Source organism: Artemia sp. Qi Xiang Cuo, chromosome 12 (genome assembly GCF_049724085.1).
Source record: "Artemia sp. Qi Xiang Cuo chromosome 12, ASM4972408v1, whole genome shotgun sequence".
Taxonomy (NCBI): domain Eukaryota; kingdom Metazoa; phylum Arthropoda; class Branchiopoda; order Anostraca; family Artemiidae; genus Artemia; species Artemia sp. Qi Xiang Cuo.
In genome coordinates this window covers 48,059,138-48,076,286 of record NC_142805.1, presented here as the reverse complement: position 1 = coordinate 48,076,286, position 17,149 = coordinate 48,059,138, and the positions used below count along the sequence as shown (strand labels likewise).

The 17,149-nt window shown below is 36.7% G+C and overlaps 1 protein-coding gene across 2 annotated transcripts in view; it reads left to right on the top strand.

Annotated features, from left to right (window-relative positions):
• The window catches only part of LOC148946207 (meiosis regulator and mRNA stability factor 1-like), a 344,665-nt gene that overhangs the window by 27,957 nt on the left and 299,559 nt on the right, over positions 1-17,149 (top strand). For both annotated transcript variants that reach the window (XM_089098280.1, XM_089098279.1), the window contains exons 4-5: positions 2,247-2,367; positions 11,347-11,525. In XM_089098280.1, the coding sequence (XP_088954406.1) occupies positions 2,247-2,367; positions 11,347-11,525 (300 nt within the window). The remainder of the gene's footprint in view (positions 1-2,246; positions 2,368-11,346; positions 11,526-17,149) is intronic.

Sequence of the window (17,149 nt, the reverse complement as noted above, 5' to 3'; positions counted from 1 at the left end):
TTACTCTTCATGTTCCAAACTGTCTTTCGGAGCTCCTCAACATTAATCGGACGCAAAAGAGCAGAAACATCACTAGCCACAGGTAAAAACTGAACAAAAGACTCTTCTACAGAGGAGGAGGATCCTGTACCTGCCATATTTTTTCCAATATTTGCAAAGTGGTCGCCCATCTGATCAGCTGCTTCCTGCGGCGATGAGGTACAAAGTGGGGTAACAGAACTCTGGGTTGGGCGGATTACCGAGTTGATTGTTTTCCGGGTCTTCGCAAGATTTCCTTCCGACTTTTTAAATTCTTCTCTGAAATATTCTATTTTAGGTTTTCGAAGTAGCTTATTCAATTCGCTATTATATTTTCTGTACCATTCTTCGGCATATGGTGATGTATTAGAATATTTTAATAACCACCTCCTTTTTATTATCGCAGCCATCAGTACTTTAGAAATCCAAGGTTTAACTGGTGTCTCGGTTTGAACTGACTGCCTTGACATTTTACAACATGACTTCAATATTTCATTCACTGTACCGTGCCATAAACAAAACTTCATATTTACATGAAGTTCACTATCTTCAAGAAACTGAAACTTACATTTTTCTAATTCATTTTTAAATTGAACCAAAACATCTCCATCAAGTCTCAATGTGTTTTCGAATTCTTACTCTTCGGTGTGCAAAAATTATTCACACACAGCAGAACACCAAAGTGATCAGAAACATCATTAATCACAACCGAAACTGAATCATACTTAATATCACAAAAAATATTATCAAGGAGGGACTAAGAATTAGCAGTTACCCGAGTGCAAGTATTCACCACAGGAAACACACCATAACAAGACATCACATTCAAGAATTCATGAATCTTAGGATTAGTACTCACTCTATTTAGGTCCAGATTAAAATCACCACACACGAACAAAGGTTTATTACCATCAGCAAGCTCATCCAATTGCTTTTCTAGGAGCTCCAAGAATTCCTCAGTAGAACCTTACGGCCGGCGGTACACTACAGCCACAAAAAATTTCTGTCCCGAATTACATAATTCTAATACCACACTTTCAAATACCATTTCCTTATTTACACGCTTTTCATTGCTCACCTTAATATCGAGGCCATTCCTAGCATAAACTGCCAGTCCACCATGTTGCCTTTTCTCTCTATTCTGAACATGAAGTCGATACTTACCTATATCTAATAAACTTGTCGTATGATCTCTAAACCACGTTTCTGTCAGAGCAATCACATGTAATTTCGAAAACAGACACAATTCCTTTAAATAATCCAATGAGCTATCTAGACCTTGACAATTCCACGATAATAAATTCAGTCCACTGGGTCCTGAAAACACATTATTAATTTCAATAGGACATTTATAATAGGCTTTAGGGGGTACCTCACAAAAATCCTAATCTAGATCTCTATGGAGAATACCACCTATGGAAAAAGATCTCTATGGAAAATTTAGCGAATCTATCTCAAGTGATCTCAATCTTTCCAGATAAAAAACTAGAATAATAACAATTCATCGAAGGGGTAGCGAGAAAACGGCGAAAAAAAACTGCTACTTTACCAATTACTTTTCCTGGTTCACACCAAATCGAACACAGGCCGGCCGTAAAAAGAAAATAAACCTGAAAAAAGAAAACAGATTAAAAAAACAAATAACAGAAAAATGGAACAGAAAATAAAAACAAGGAATATAAAAATAAAAACAATAGGACAGAAACCAAGTGAAAAATCAAGTCAAATTTACAAAAACATGAATTACCATTATCGAACAGATTGTCTTTTCATTATACAGTTGAAAAAAAATAAAAATAAAAACTGCTCGAACGTCCAATAATTCATTTTTGTTGTATTTCAGAATATATGAAACGATCAATTCAGTTTCATTTGTCTAATATGCAATCAATTTTTGTCAATATTTTGTTAGTTTTAGGTAATTTCCTTTCCAATGTATACAAATTAAATTGGTGAACTATTGGTTAAATTTTGCCAATTCAAATAAGCAAACTAAAGAAATTGCTTTAAAGTTATCGGTTCATGTTCTTAAACTTTCGGGATATCTGGGGGATCAATTTTCCAAACTTATAAATGAAAGGGTATTAATAAGTTTTCACTACAACTATTAAACAACATAAAAAATAAACTGACTATCCTAAGGATAAATGACTATTCTAGTAATTTTCATTTATAAGTCTATAGAGTCAAGTTATTTATAGTTTTGTTTCATTTTTTTTTTATTTCAGGAAGAAATGTCAAATCATCTTGCTTCATAACCGACACGCCGCTCGGTCTCTATTGCTTTCTGCATCAGAGAATTATTTATTTGAGGAATTTGTACAGAGAGCGGTTACTAACGTTATTGAGGTACGGATTGAATCGTAATTTTGCATTGTAATTTGTTTTAGGCTTTACTATTTTTGTTTTTCAGTGTGCAGGAACTAACGCCCAATTCTATTTAATCCATATCGGAGTCTAATCACCTCTTTGTTTGATAGTATTTTTACCATATTAACGGCGGGATATTATTTTACAACCTTAGTTTCAAGTAATATCGTCGATTTTGTCAATAACAAATTCCAAGGTTGGTGACGAATCATCAAGTTGGCTGATGATGATGCTGTGATTCTTGCTTTGAAAAAAGAGGAGTTCTAAGGAGAAAAGTAAGGTCAACGGCAAAATACAAAGAGTCGCATTATGACCTTTCGTGATCACGTGGATTTGTTGAAGGAAACGTTTTTCCTTTTCTTTTTTTCAATATTTGACAAAATTTGACAGCCTGCATACATACAGCGTGTTTCAATTTAATTTAACATGCCCCCAACACCATCTGAAAATGTCTCTTAAACACCCTTAGCGTTAATAGTAGCATTAATGCTAGTAGTAGAAGTAGTAGGTGTAGCATACATATCGTACCTTTTATTTGGTTCAACACCCCCCATAGCATGCACCGAAAGATTTAACTTAAAAATCTAATCTGTTCATGAGATATGGTTGTTACGGCCTTTTAATAACCTGCAGCCACATAGCGTGTTTCATTTTAGTTGACTATCCTCTTCAACGGTCCCTGAAAGTTTCACTGTAATACGCTTTATCTTCAGTAGTACTAGCAGTCGTCATAGCAGTAGTAGTTGTAACAGTTGTAGTCGTAGTAGCAGTAGCAGTTGTAGAAGTAGTTGTAGTAGCAGTAGTAGTTGCTTTAGTAGTTTGCACATTTTGGATTTTGCTTATTTCAACATCCCCATAAATGTTATGAAATTTTCGACTTAATACCCTAGACCATTCCTGGGATACTGCTGATATGCTCCTTTGACAACCTGCTTGCATGGAGTGTGTTTTTATTTAATTCAGCATTCCCCTAAACATTCCGTGAAATTTTCAACTTCTTACCCTTAGCCTCAGTAGTAGTAGTCGTAGCAATAATAGTGATAGTTGCAGAAGTAGCTGCAGCAATCGTAGTAGCAGTAGTAGCAGCATGCACAGAGTGTCTTTTGGTTAATTCAACGTCGCTCTCAACACGCCCTGAAAGTTTCACCTTAATATCCTTCAATTTGTAGAAGTAGTAGTCGTAGCAGTCATAATAATAGCAATATTGGTAACATGCATGTTGTGCCTTTTGGTAAGTTCAACGTCCTCCTCAACATGCGTCCCCCTTCCAACAAAATATCCACAGTCATTCTTGAGTTTCTCTCTTTTGACAACCTGTATGCACATAACATGTTTTGATTCAGTTCAACACTCCCCTCAACATACTCTGAAAGCTTCACTTAAATGCACTTGGTCTTTTTGAACACCAAAGGTCAAACATGCCCTTTTTATCAATAACAAATACTATGGACAGACAATGGGCAAATCGCATAACTTACAGCCTTTGTTCTGAGGACTGTGGAGGGTTGATATCTCCAACATCCCCAGAGACATAGTGGACCTTTCAACTGGCTGAACAAAATGACCCTCTCAATATTTTGATTGGACGTGTTTGGAGAATTAATGAGCTTGGGAGGGGGGTGTCTGGCCCTCCAGTCACTTTAAACTCTTAAAAATGGCACTAGAACTATTAATTTCCAATCGAATGAGCTCCTTTAAAAGTTTCTATGATAGCGCTGCGCTGCCTATTGTGTTGCCTATATGCCCATTTGAAAACCTGCATGCATTGTTTTTTTCGTTTAATTGAAACTGCCCCTAAATGTTCCCTAAATGTTTCACCTTAATACCTTTAATACCCTTAATACATTAGTTACAGCAATTGCCGTAGTAGTATATATACAGCCTTTTGGTTACTTCAAAATCCGCAGCAACACTAAGTTGGAACCCTGAAAGTCCCAACTTAATAATGTAAGCCGTTCCTGAGATACTCCTGTTACACCCTTTTGACAATTTTCATGCTCATAGCTCGTTTTGATTTTGTTCAACATCAGCCTAAACATTTCTTGAAAGCTGCGCCTTAATACCCTTAGCTTCAGTAATAACAATAGTTGCAGTAGTAGTAACAGCAGTGGCATTAGTAGCAGCATGCACAAGGCACCTTTTTTTTCAACATCCCCCTCAGCACACGCTGGAAGCTTGAACATAATACCATAAACCTTTACTGAGGCATTGCTGATACGTCCTCTTAACAACTTGTATGCGCATAGTGCGTTTTGATTTAGTGGAACATTGTTTCAACATTCCCCAAAATTTTCGCCTCAATACCCTTAGCTTTAGGTGTAGTAGTAGCAGTAGTAATTGCAGAAGCAGTAGTAGTACTATTAGCAGTAATAGTAGCAGTAGTAGTAGTAGGATGCGAATATTGCCTTTTGGTTAGTTCAACATCCCCCACAACTAGCCCTGTAAGTTTCAAATTCACTCACAAAGCCGTTCCTAAGATATTGCTAATACGCCCTTTTGATAACCTGCATGCAGATGGCATGTTATGATTTAGTTCAATTTCCCCCTCAATATTCCCTGAAAATTTCATCTTCCTGCCCTAAGCATAGTTGTAGTAGTAGTCACAGTAGTATTAGTAAGAGAACTAGTTGCAGGACTAGGAGTATTATTAACAGTAATAGGGCTAGCACTAGAAGCAACAGTAGTGTTAGCATAATGAATTTTGGTCAGTAGAACATCCCCCCCTCCCATCAAGCCCTGGAAGTTTCAACTTAATACAATAAGCTGTTATATTGCTATGATATTGTCGATATGCCTTTTTCATAATTTGTATGTTCATATTGTGTTATAATTTAGTTCAACTTCCTCCTCAACACTTTCTTAAAATTTCATTTTAATACTCTTAGCATTAGTTGTAGTTACAGAAGAAGTAGTAGTAATATTAGTAGTAGCAGCGGCAGTTGTATTAGTAGTAGCATGCACATATTGCCCTTTGGTCAATTGATTTTCCCCTTTAAATATTCCCTGAAAGTTCCAACTTAATACTCTAAACCATTCCTAAGATACACCCTTTTGACAATCTGCATGCACACTGTGTTTTGATTTAGTCCAAATTTCCCCTCAAAATTCTCTTAAATTTTCACCTTCGTACCCTTAGCCTTAATAGTATTGGCATCATAGTAGGAGTGGTTGCAGTAGGAATAGTAGTAGTGTTGTACAAGTAGCAGTTAGAATAGTAGTAGCAGCAATGTGAATAGCAGTAGCATGCACATCTAGCCTTTTACTCAGTTGAACCTCCCCCCTCCTCATGATGCCGTGGAAGTTTCAGCTTGATAAGGTAAGCTGGTCAAAGATATTGCTAATACGCCCGTTTGATAATCTGTATGCACATAGTATGTTTTGATTTAGTTCAACTTTTTCCTCAACATTTCCTCAAATTTTCACTTCTACATCCTTATTCTTGGTAGTACTCGTTAAAGAAGCAGTATTTGTAGTGAGAGTAGTAGAAGCAGTGGTAGTAGCAGTAGTGTGCAAAAATTGCCTTTTTTGGTCAATTTATCATACCCTCGGCATTTCCTGAAAGTTCCAAATTAAGACACTCCGTCATTCTTAAGTTACGCCCTTTTGACACCCGTTTGGACATAACGTGTTTTGTTTTAGTTCAACACTTCCTTCGACATTCTCTGAAAGGTTCTCCTGAGTGTCTTTTGTCTTTTTAGACACTAAAGGTCAAAGATGGCGACCTTTCTCAATAACAAATACTTTATGTTTACAATGGGCGAATTGCATAACCTGCCGTTCTTGCCCCGGGAATTTGGGGAGGGGGCTGACATCCCATTAGACAAAATTCTGATTGGAAGTGGCTGGGGAATTGATGGAAGTGGGAAAGGGGCTTGTTGCCCTCCAATCCCTTTTGACTCTTAAAAAGGGCACTAGAACTTTCAAGTTCAAATTGAATGAGCTCCTTCCGAAGTTTATGTGACGACTCCTCCTATATGAAGTGCATTGGTGAAAAAAAACAAACAAACATTGCGCCCACATGAATCCATACTTAGGCAGCGCTATATTGCGCTGTCTGTGGTTGTATTTTTTTAATTACAAAAGCACGTAGATGTTGCGATTTCCTTTAACATGTGCCCTTAAACAGCTCTCAATCATGTTCCAGTTTGCTTTTTGCAGTGGAGAAAAAAAAAACAAAAAAAACAAGACATTGAGAGTGATTCCCATGCAAAAAATGATTTTCCTTGTTCTTCAAGCCAAATAACTGTAAGTTTCCCGTGCAAGGTTTTTGGCCAAGGCAATCCCAATGGTGCACTTGTTGTTTCGATTAGTCTTCGTTTTTAGGGGCCTTTAGGCTGTGTTTTGGGATACTATGGACCGTGATTCTTGCTTTTATATGTTGCAGCTACCGCTGAAGACATAGTGGACCACCAGAGACATAGTGGACCTTTCAACTGGCTGAACAAAATGACCCTCTCAATATTTTGATTGGACGTGTTTGGAGAATTAATGAGCTTGGGAGGGGGGTGTCTGGCCCTCCAGTCACTTTAAACTCTTAAAAATGGCACTAGAACTATTAATTTCCAATCGAATGAGCTCCTTTAAAAGTTTCTATGATAGCGCTGCGCTGCCTATTGTGTTGCCTATATGCCCATTTGAAAACCTGCATGCATTGTTTTTTTCGTTTAATTGAAACTGCCCCTAAATGTTCCCTAAATGTTTCACCTTAATACCTTTAATACCCTTAATACATTAGTTACAGCAATTGCCGTAGTAGTATATATACAGCCTTTTGGTTACTTCAAAATCCGCAGCAACACTAAGTTGGAACCCTGAAAGTCCCAACTTAATAATGTAAGCCGTTCCTGAGATACTCCTGTTACACCCTTTTGACAATTTTCATGCTCATAGCTCGTTTTGATTTTGTTCAACATCAGCCTAAACATTTCTTGAAAGCTGCGCCTTAATACCCTTAGCTTCAGTAATAACAATAGTTGCAGTAGTAGTAACAGCAGTGGCATTAGTAGCAGCATGCACAAGGCACCTTTTTTTCAACATCCCCCTCAGCACACGCTGGAAGCTTGAACATAATACCATAAACCTTTACTGAGGCATTGCTGATACGTCCTCTTAACAACTTGTATGCGCATAGTGCGTTTTGATTTAGTGGAACATTGTTTCAACATTCCCCAAAATTTTCGCCTCAATACCCTTAGCTTTAGGTGTAGTAGTAGCAGTAGTAATTGCAGAAGCAGTAGTAGTACTATTAGCAGTAATAGTAGCAGTAGTAGTAGTAGGATGCGAATATTGCCTTTTGGTTAGTTCAACATCCCCCACAACTAGCCCTGTAAGTTTCAAATTCACTCACAAAGCCGTTCCTAAGATATTGCTAATACGCCCTTTTGATAACCTGCATGCAGATGGCATGTTATGATTTAGTTCAATTTCCCCCTCAATATTCCCTGAAAATTTCATCTTCCTGCCCTAAGCATAGTTGTAGTAGTAGTCACAGTAGTATTAGTAAGAGAACTAGTTGCAGGACTAGGAGTATTATTAACAGTAATAGGGCTAGCACTAGAAGCAACAGTAGTGTTAGCATAATGAATTTTGGTCAGTAGAACATCCCCCCCTCCCATCAAGCCCTGGAAGTTTCAACTTAATACAATTAGCTGTTATATTGCTATGATATTGTCGATATGCCTTTTTCATAATTTGTATGTTCATATTGTGTTATAATTTAGTTCAACTTCCTCCTCAACACTTTCTTAAAATTTCATTTTAATACTCTTAGCATTAGTTGTAGTTACAGAAGAAGTAGTAGTAATATTAGTAGTAGCAGCGGCAGTTGTATTAGTATTAGCATGCACATATTGCCCTTTGGTCAATTGATTTTCCCCTTTAAATAGTCCCTGAAAGTTCCAACTTAATACTCTAAACCATTCCTAAGATACACCCTTTTGACAATCTGCATGCACACTGTGTTTTGATTTAGTCCAAATTTCCCCTCAAAATTCTCTTAAATTTTCACCTTCGTACCCTTAGCCTTAATAGTATTGGCATCATAGTAGGAGTGGTTGCAGTAGGAATAGTAGTAGTGTTGTACAAGTAGCAGTTAGAATAGTAGTAGCAGCAATGTGAATAGCAGTAGCATGCACATCTAGCCTTTTACTCAGTTGAACCTCCCCCCTCCTCATGATGCCGTGGAAGTTTCAGCTTGATAAGGTAAGCTGGTCAAAGATATTGCTGATACGCCCTTTTGACAATCTGTATGCACATAATGTTTTGATTTAGTTCAACTTTTTCCTCAACATTTCCTCAAATTTTCACTTCTACATCCTTATTCTTGGTAGTACTCGTTAAAGAAGCAGTATTTGTAGTGAGAGTAGTAGAAGCAGTGGTAGTAGCAGTAGTGTGCAAAAATTGCCTTTTTTGGTCAATTTATCATACCCTCGGCATTTCCTGAAAGTTCCAAATTAAGACACTCCGTCATTCTTAAGTTACGCCCTTTTGACACCCGTTTGGACATAACGTGTTTTGTTTTAGTTCAACACTTCCTTCGACATTCTCTGAAAGGTTCTCCTGAGTGTCTTTTGTCTTTTTAGACACTAAAGGTCAAAGATGGCGACCTTTCTCAATAACAAATACTTTATGTTTACAATGGGCGAATTGCATAACCTGCCGTTCTTGCCCCGGGAATTTGGGGAGGGGGCTGACATCCCATTAGACAAAATTCTGATTGGAAGTGGCTGGGGACTTGATGGAAGTGGGAAAGGGGCTTGTTGCCCTCCAATCCCTTTTGACTCTTAAAAAGGGCACTAGAACTTTCAAGTTCAAATTGAATGAGCTCCTTCCGAAGTTTATGTGACGACTCCTGCTATATGAAGTGCATTGGTGAAAAAAACAAACAAACATTGCGCCCACATGAATCCATACTTAGGCAGCGCTATATTGCGCTGTCTGTGGTTGTATTTTTTTAATTACAAAAGCACGTAGATGTTGCGATTTCCTTTAACATGTGCCCTTAAACAGCTCTCAATCATGTTCCAGTTTGCTTTTTGCAGTGGAGAAAAAAAACAAAAAAAAAACAAGACATTGAGAGTGATTCCCATGCAAAAAATGATTTTCCTTGTTCTTCAAGCCAAATAACTGTAAGTTTCCCGTGCAAGGTTTTTGGCCAAGGCAATTCCAATGGTGCACTTGTTGTTTCGATTAGTCTTCGTTTTTAGGGGCCTTTAGGCTGTGTTTTGGGATACTATGGACCGTGATTCTTGCTTTTATATGTTGCAGCTACCGCTGAAACTGTGTTAACGCACATAAGAGACACTTTTCGATGCCATATGGTATTCCAATGTGGCGCTATAAGTGACGATTTAAAGAATCACATGATGTTTAGCATTAAATAAGCCCTTGTCCATCTGTATACGGACGTCCGTCCTACATAATGATCCTGATCCTGAGCTAATGACACATGAGCGCCATCCCTGCAAGGGTTTTCAACGGTGGCGATTTTAATGGTTTATTTTTACTTCAATTTGACTCCATGTTTGACTCCAAATTATTTGTTGAGTTGCATGTGGACTAAAGTAGTAGGGTAATATAGTATATATAGTATATACCCTATATAATATATATAGTATAGGCCTTAGTGTAATATAGTGTCCTTATGTATTGACGAAAAAGCATCAATTGTAAAAAAATTACCCCCGGACAGTTTTTCCAAACGCGTTTTTAAACTTCAGTTACTATGGATCGTGGTTGGTCCCTGTGTCGGCCCTGCAGTTTTTTGCTTCAGCTATAAATATTTTCCGTTTCGGGTGACGTACTCTTTTAAATTAAAGCTTTGCTGTCCAAAACCTGATGCATCACTCACCCGTATTCATCTTGACCAGAACTGTATTCGGAAGTTTGGTTCCGCAGGGAGCTAAACCCACTTGTAGGAGATGGTTCTGCGGGAGAACTTTTCCTATACTTTGTTATAGTCCTGTACTTAAATTTATACAACTTTCTGTAAAAAAAAGTCAATAAACTCTTAATGATGACACTAATTCAGATAACATAGCGGATTTAAATAGAGTGTCGAGATGTAGTTAACTTTCAGATTTATCAGCATCAATTGTAAAAAAAAAAAAAAAAAAAAAAAAAAAAAAAAAACTACCGGACAGATTTTCAAGCGCCTTTTTAAAACTTGTGTTACTATGGGTCGTGGATAAGTACTTTAATAGGGCTTAGCTACTGTGACAACTACGATGGCATAAATAGCGTCCGTGTCGAGTGACGCAATCTTTACAATAAAGGATTTACTTTCCGAAACCTGATGTATTACTCTGATACGTATCCATCTTGACCAGAATTGTATCCTAAAGTTTGGTTCAGCCAAGCGCTAAACCCATTTTTAGGAGAGGATTTTTGCTTACTTTTTTGTAGTTTTGCGCTCGCATTTATAAGAAATTTCCCTTGAAAAAGTCTTGAAGGTCATAACCATTGCGCCAATCCGTATTTTACTGCATCTATTTTGCTATTTTACTTTTCCTGAGGATTTCCTTAGTCAAAATCCAAATAAGCCTTTGCTATTTGCAAAATACCTAGCTCTTGCCTAGTAGCAAGTACGTCGTTGGAGATTTTATTTATTGTAGAAAATTGTATGTTTTTTGAATTTATGTTCTGTTATCCATCTCACTATATAGCAAAGAAATATGCGAGCGTTACTCGTCAACATTATAATTCATGCAAAGAAACTCTGCTTTTGCCACCTGAGTGTATAAAAATAAAAATTTTTTGTGGAGGTAGAAAAAAAAACATTTATGAATAAATACATTTGTTCCACATATAGATGTTTATTACTTTCATTTTGTTTTGAAAAGTTCATCGGGAATAGTGAGTTATCGTAAGGGGTTTTCCTGTGAGCACCTACTGTTTTAGAGTATACCTTTGTTTGTTTCCCTGCTTTGACTGTATTTTTTTTTTCATTTTTTTTTTTAGAAAACTGACATCCCTGTCAGGCCTCATGAATTCACCATGTTCAACCTACCCGTTGGAGCTCCTCGGGGCAAGGTCCTTTCGTGTTTAAGTAGACTTGGTGATAACACTGGCTGTAGGGTGGAGAGCCTCGAACGAGGAAAAGCAATTTTGAAGTTTGTTGATAAAACATCAGCTGAAAGGTAAGATATCCTTTAGATAGTCGGTAAGATATCGGTAAGATAGTCTTACTATTGGTTATTATTTAGCATAAATCAGAGTCAACGCAATAGGATTGACCAAGGAAATTGTGATATCCCCTATTTATTATTCCCTGACCACTTTGTATTGAATGGGGGGGGGGGGGGTCGCAGAATCAAGGGGTTCATTCAGTCGGTAATTGAAAGCTCTAGCGCCCTTTTTAAGGGCAAAAAGCTACTGAAGGGTAACCACCCCCTCCTGTACCTTTTTCTTCTGGGAACCCAGATATGTCCCATGACATCGGATACAAACAGTTGAGACAGATATTTCGATTAGTATGATCAAAAGATCTGTCTCGACCGGATACATCATCCGCATAGATCTTAGGACAAGGGCCCAAAATTATGCAGTGGAACTTGACGCCTCTCCTCTGTACAAAAAGAAGCAAGCAGAAAAACATGTTCACTTCTCAAAAAAGAAAGAAGAAGAAAAAGTAACTGGATACTTAATCTTCATCTCTCATTCGTAAAAACCGGGAAATAAACTTGTTCCAAGTTTTTGATAAATGACAATGTTGATCTTCAACCAAAAATTTTAGTCTTCTAAAGGCAAATGATCTTCAAGCAGGATTGAAAAAAAACGTGTTTCTAAATGGAAATGAAAAATTTGTCTTAAATCAAGAATATCAGAGGCAACGCTGTAGCGTTGCCTATAGTAAAGGCCATACGGCTCCAATGTTTGATTATTTATTATTTATTTTTTTTTCCCAGAGACCCTTCATATGGAAGGGTCGTCGTAGAAGCTTCAAAGGGCGATCATTCGATTGGAAATCGAGAGTTCTAGTGCCCTTTTCAATAGTCAAAAATGATTGGAGGGCAACTAGCCCCTCCCCACGCCCATCATTCCCCCAAACACATCTAATCAAAATTTTGAGATAGCCATTTTGTTCAGCGTAGTTGATTTCCAGATAGAAAATATATTTTTGAGGAGAAAAGTCCCCCACATCCCTCAGGTCAAGGGTTTTAAGGTATTTCATGGGTGCATATAAGGTTTTTTATAGAAGGAGTTGTCGTAGAAACTTCAAAACATGCTCATTCGATTGGAAATTAAAGGGCTAGTGCCCTTTTTAATAGTCGAAAGTGATTGGAGTGTAACTAGGCCCCTTCCTCCCCCCCCCTCACGCCCATCATTTCCCCAAACACATCCAATCGAAATTTTGAGATAGACATTTTGTTCAGCGTAGTTGATTTCTAGATAGAAAATATATTTTTGAGGAGGACACTCCCCCACAACCCTCAGGGCAAGGGTTTTAATTTATGCCCTGGGGGCATATAAGGTTTTTATAGAAGGCGTTTTCGTAGAAACTTCAAAACAGGCTCATTCGATTGGAAATTAAAGGGCTAGTGCCCTTTTTAATAGTCGAAAGCGAGTGCAACTAGCCCCCCCCCCCCACGCCCATCATTTCCCCAAACACATCCAATCAAAATTTTCAGATAGCAATTTGGTTCAGCGTAGTGATTTCCAGATAGGAAATATGTTTTTGAGGAGGACACTCCCCCAGAACCTTCAGGGCAAGTGTTTTAAGATATGCCCTGGGGGCTTATAAGGTTTTTATAGAAGGTGTTGTCGTAGAAACTTCAAAAAAGGCTCCTTCGATTGGAAATTCAAAGGGATAGTACGCATTTTAATAGTCGATAGTAATTGGAGGGAAAGTAGCCACCCCACACCCATCCGTCCCTAAAATCTATCCCCTAAAAATTTGGAGATAGACAATTTGTTCAGCGTAGTTGATTTCCTTATAGAAAACATATTTTTAGGAGGACAATCCCCCACAACCCTCAGGGAAAGGGTTTTAATTTATGTCCTGGGGGCATATAAATTTTTTATAGAAGGCGCTGTCGTAGAAACTTCAAAAAAAGGCTCATTTGATTGGAAATTGAAAGGGATAGTGCCCTTTTCAACAGTCAAAAGTGATTGGAGGGTAACTAGCCCCCCCCCCCCCTACGCCCATCATTCCCCTAAACACATCCAATCAAAATTTTGAGATAGCCATTTTTGTTCAGCATACTTGATTTCCAGATTGAAAATATATTTTTGAGCAGGACACTCCCCAACATCCCTCAGGGCAAGGGTTTTAAGTTATGCCCTGGGGGCATATAAGGTTTTTATAGAAGGCGTTGCCTTAGAAACTTCAAAACAGGCTCATTCGATTGGAAATTAAAGGGCTAGTGCCCTTTTTAATAGTCGAAAGTGATTGGAGAACAAGTAGCTCCCCCCCCACGCCTATCATTTACCAAAACACATCGAAACAAACTTTTGAGATAGCCATTTTGTTCAGTTTGGTTTATTTAAAGATTGAAAAAATGTTTTTGAGGATGACACTCTCCTCCAACCCTAATGGGAAGAGTTTTAAGATATGCCCTGGGGCAATATTAGGTTTTTATAGAAAGTATTGTCGTAGAAACTTTAAAACAGGTACATTCAATTGGAAATTCAAAGGGCTATTGCCCTTTTTAATAGTCGAAATTAATCGGAGGGCAACTAGCCTCCCAACCAACTCCCATTATTTGCCCAAACACATCCAATCGACATTTTTAGAAAATTATTTTGCTCAGCGTATCTGATTTCCTGATAGACAATATTTTTGAGGAAGAAAATCTCCCACAACAACCTTCAGGGCAAGGGTTTAAAGTTATGCCCTCGGGACTTCTAAGTTATTTGCAGAAGGCGTTGTCGTAGAAACTTCAAAAATGGCTCATTTGATTGGAAATTCCGAGGGCTAGTGCCCTTTTTAATAGTCGAAAGTGATTTGAGGGCAACTAACCCCCCTCTCACGCCCACCTTTTCCCCAAACACATCTAATCAAAATTTTAAGATAGGCATTTTATTAAACGTAGTTTCAAGTTCTGGAAATTAGGTCTTTGAGGATTACAACTCCCCCAAAGCCCTCAGGGCAAGGGTTGTATTTTAAGGATTCTCCGAATCCTTCATATTATTTCTTATGGAAGGGGTGCCTGTATAAATCTTAGAGAGGGCTCATTTGATTGAAAATTGAAAGTCCATGTTTAAGTTTTAAGTGTCAAAAGAGATTTAAGGGCAGCTAGCGCCTCTCCCTCCTCCACGTCCTAAATGCATCAGATAAAACATTTGAGATAGACATTTTGATAAAATAGTTCAAAGTTCTGATAACAAAAAAACTCCATTGTCGACACAGCCCAACAGGGCTCAGGGGTAGGCGTTGTAAGTTATGCCCTGGGGCATAACTTATTAAGGGGGGTTTATAACTTATGGGAAGGGGTTTTGTATGGGAAGAACACATAGGAAATCTAATATAATTATCCAATTATAAGGTTAAAATACATACTCTGTGATAGATGAAAAATTGCTTTGGCACACAAATTCCTATTAAGGTCAATTCCAAACAGTCGTGATCCCTTTGTGTCAGCAAGTGAAATGGTCTAAACCCCCTTATTGGAGCTATTTTTTCAATCCATTCATTGTTGTCAATCGCTGTCCACAAGTTATGCAAGCTATCTATTGTTCATATATAAGGTTTTTATCAAAGAGGTAAACGTATAGACTTTGAAAAAAGCCTCATTCATTTAAATTGAAAGTTCCAGATCCGTTTTTTAAAGTCTATAATAATCGGACAGTAAGCACCCCCCCATGCCATAAAAGCTTGAGACTTTTTGCAATCAAAAACGAACAAAAATTAATTGAAAAAACTTTCCGAAAAATAAGTTTTTCAAAGAAAAGTAAAGGCCATTTAAAACTTAAGCTTAGGAGATACAAATACCTGTTAAAATTCAAACTCAAAACGACCAGAAATTACTATTAAAGAATAAATGAAACCCAAAACGAACAGAAATTAAATAAACAATCATAGCAAAAAACATACAACAAGTAACAATAAAAATTGAATAAATCGATCTTAAAGCGAGTATTGCTTAGACTGAATATGAAAATCAAGTTTGAATCGAATAAAAATAACTACAAACAAGAGTTTGGGTATCGTCTCACTGCAGGAGCCTAAAACCTACTGCGTCATTGGCGCTTTACTGAAAACGAATTATAGTACAAATGTTTTCTTTTGTACTTAATATTGAAAATAAATATTAAAATTACAGTTAAATTTTGAACTAATTTTGGATAATCCAAACAAAATATCCAAACAAAATTTGGATACTGCCCCCTTCTTTAACTGTAAAAACCTAAAGCCTTCTGCGTCATTGGTGCTTCACTGAAAACGAATTACTCGTATATTACAAATTTATTATTTTCCAGTTCTTACAGCATTGAAAATGAAAATAAAATTTACAGTGAAAAAAAATCTTGAACTGATGGATCTTTCAACAATTAATATCATAATATATCTAATATTCAATTTGATTTTGTTTATACTTTCCAAGACTGTTCAAGACTCATATAGTTTTTCCATTTTTTTTAACTCTGCCATTTCTTGTAACTAATCATGTTAGTTTATATTGAGAGTATTCCGTGGCATGCAGGCATTTCTGGTTGACTGGAAAACTACATCTCAAACCTAGCACAGCCTCCGTTGTCTTATCTAAAACTCTGAAACATTATAAGATGTTAAGTTCCTAAATATCCTACTACTTGCAAGACAGTGACACTAGAATTTTTGAATTCGCTGAGTTAATTTAGGGAGGGTAGGCTAATTCTCGTAGCAGCCCCATTCCGTCGTGGTATGGTTCACATTTTCAACACCTGGCGTCCGGACTATCGTTTAATTTACCAAGCATACAACTACCCCAAATCAGTATCAATAAATAATTAAAACCCAAAACGAACAAAAATTAAAATAAATATTAGAGTCAAACTCAAAACGAGCATAAATTAATGTGAGTAGGGTTCTAAAAATTATAGAATATAATTCTATAATTTTAGAATTATATTCTAAAAGCTAGAATATAATTTGTACTTTACTGAAAAAAAATTCAAATGAGTTTACTGAAAGAAAATGTGCATTGTCAATTTAATATACATATGCTGATATTTATTCCCTAAAATTTTAATTAATTTTGTATTTCTTAAAGTTACAAAAGTAAAAATATTTTAAAGAATTGTTTTCAGTAAAGCGCCAATGACGCAGTAGCTTTTAGTCCCCTGCAGTGAGGCGATACCCAAACTCTTGTTTGTAGTTATTTTTATTCGATTCAAACTTGATTTGCATATTCAATTGAGGTTTCACTTGTTTTAAGATTTATTTATTCATTTACATTAATATATATTGTATGTTTGTTCGCATTGATTGTTTATTTAATTTCTGTTCGTTTTAAGTTTCATTTATACTTTAATAGCAAAATATACATTACTCGCTTTAAGATCTATTTATTCATTTATATTATTATTTTTTGCATGTTTTTTTTTCTGATATTTTATTTAATTTCTGTTCGTTTTGGGTTTCATTTATTGTTTAATAACAGTAATTTCTGGTCGTTTTGGGTTTGAATTATAACAGGTATTTGTATCTCCTGGTGTTAAGTTTAAAATGGCCTTTACTTTTCTTTGAAAAACTTATTTTTCGGAAAGTTTTTTTTTTTAATTAATCAAGAAATAAAAACGATATTTTAGTTTCTTGTTTTAGTTATAGTTTTTTACTAAG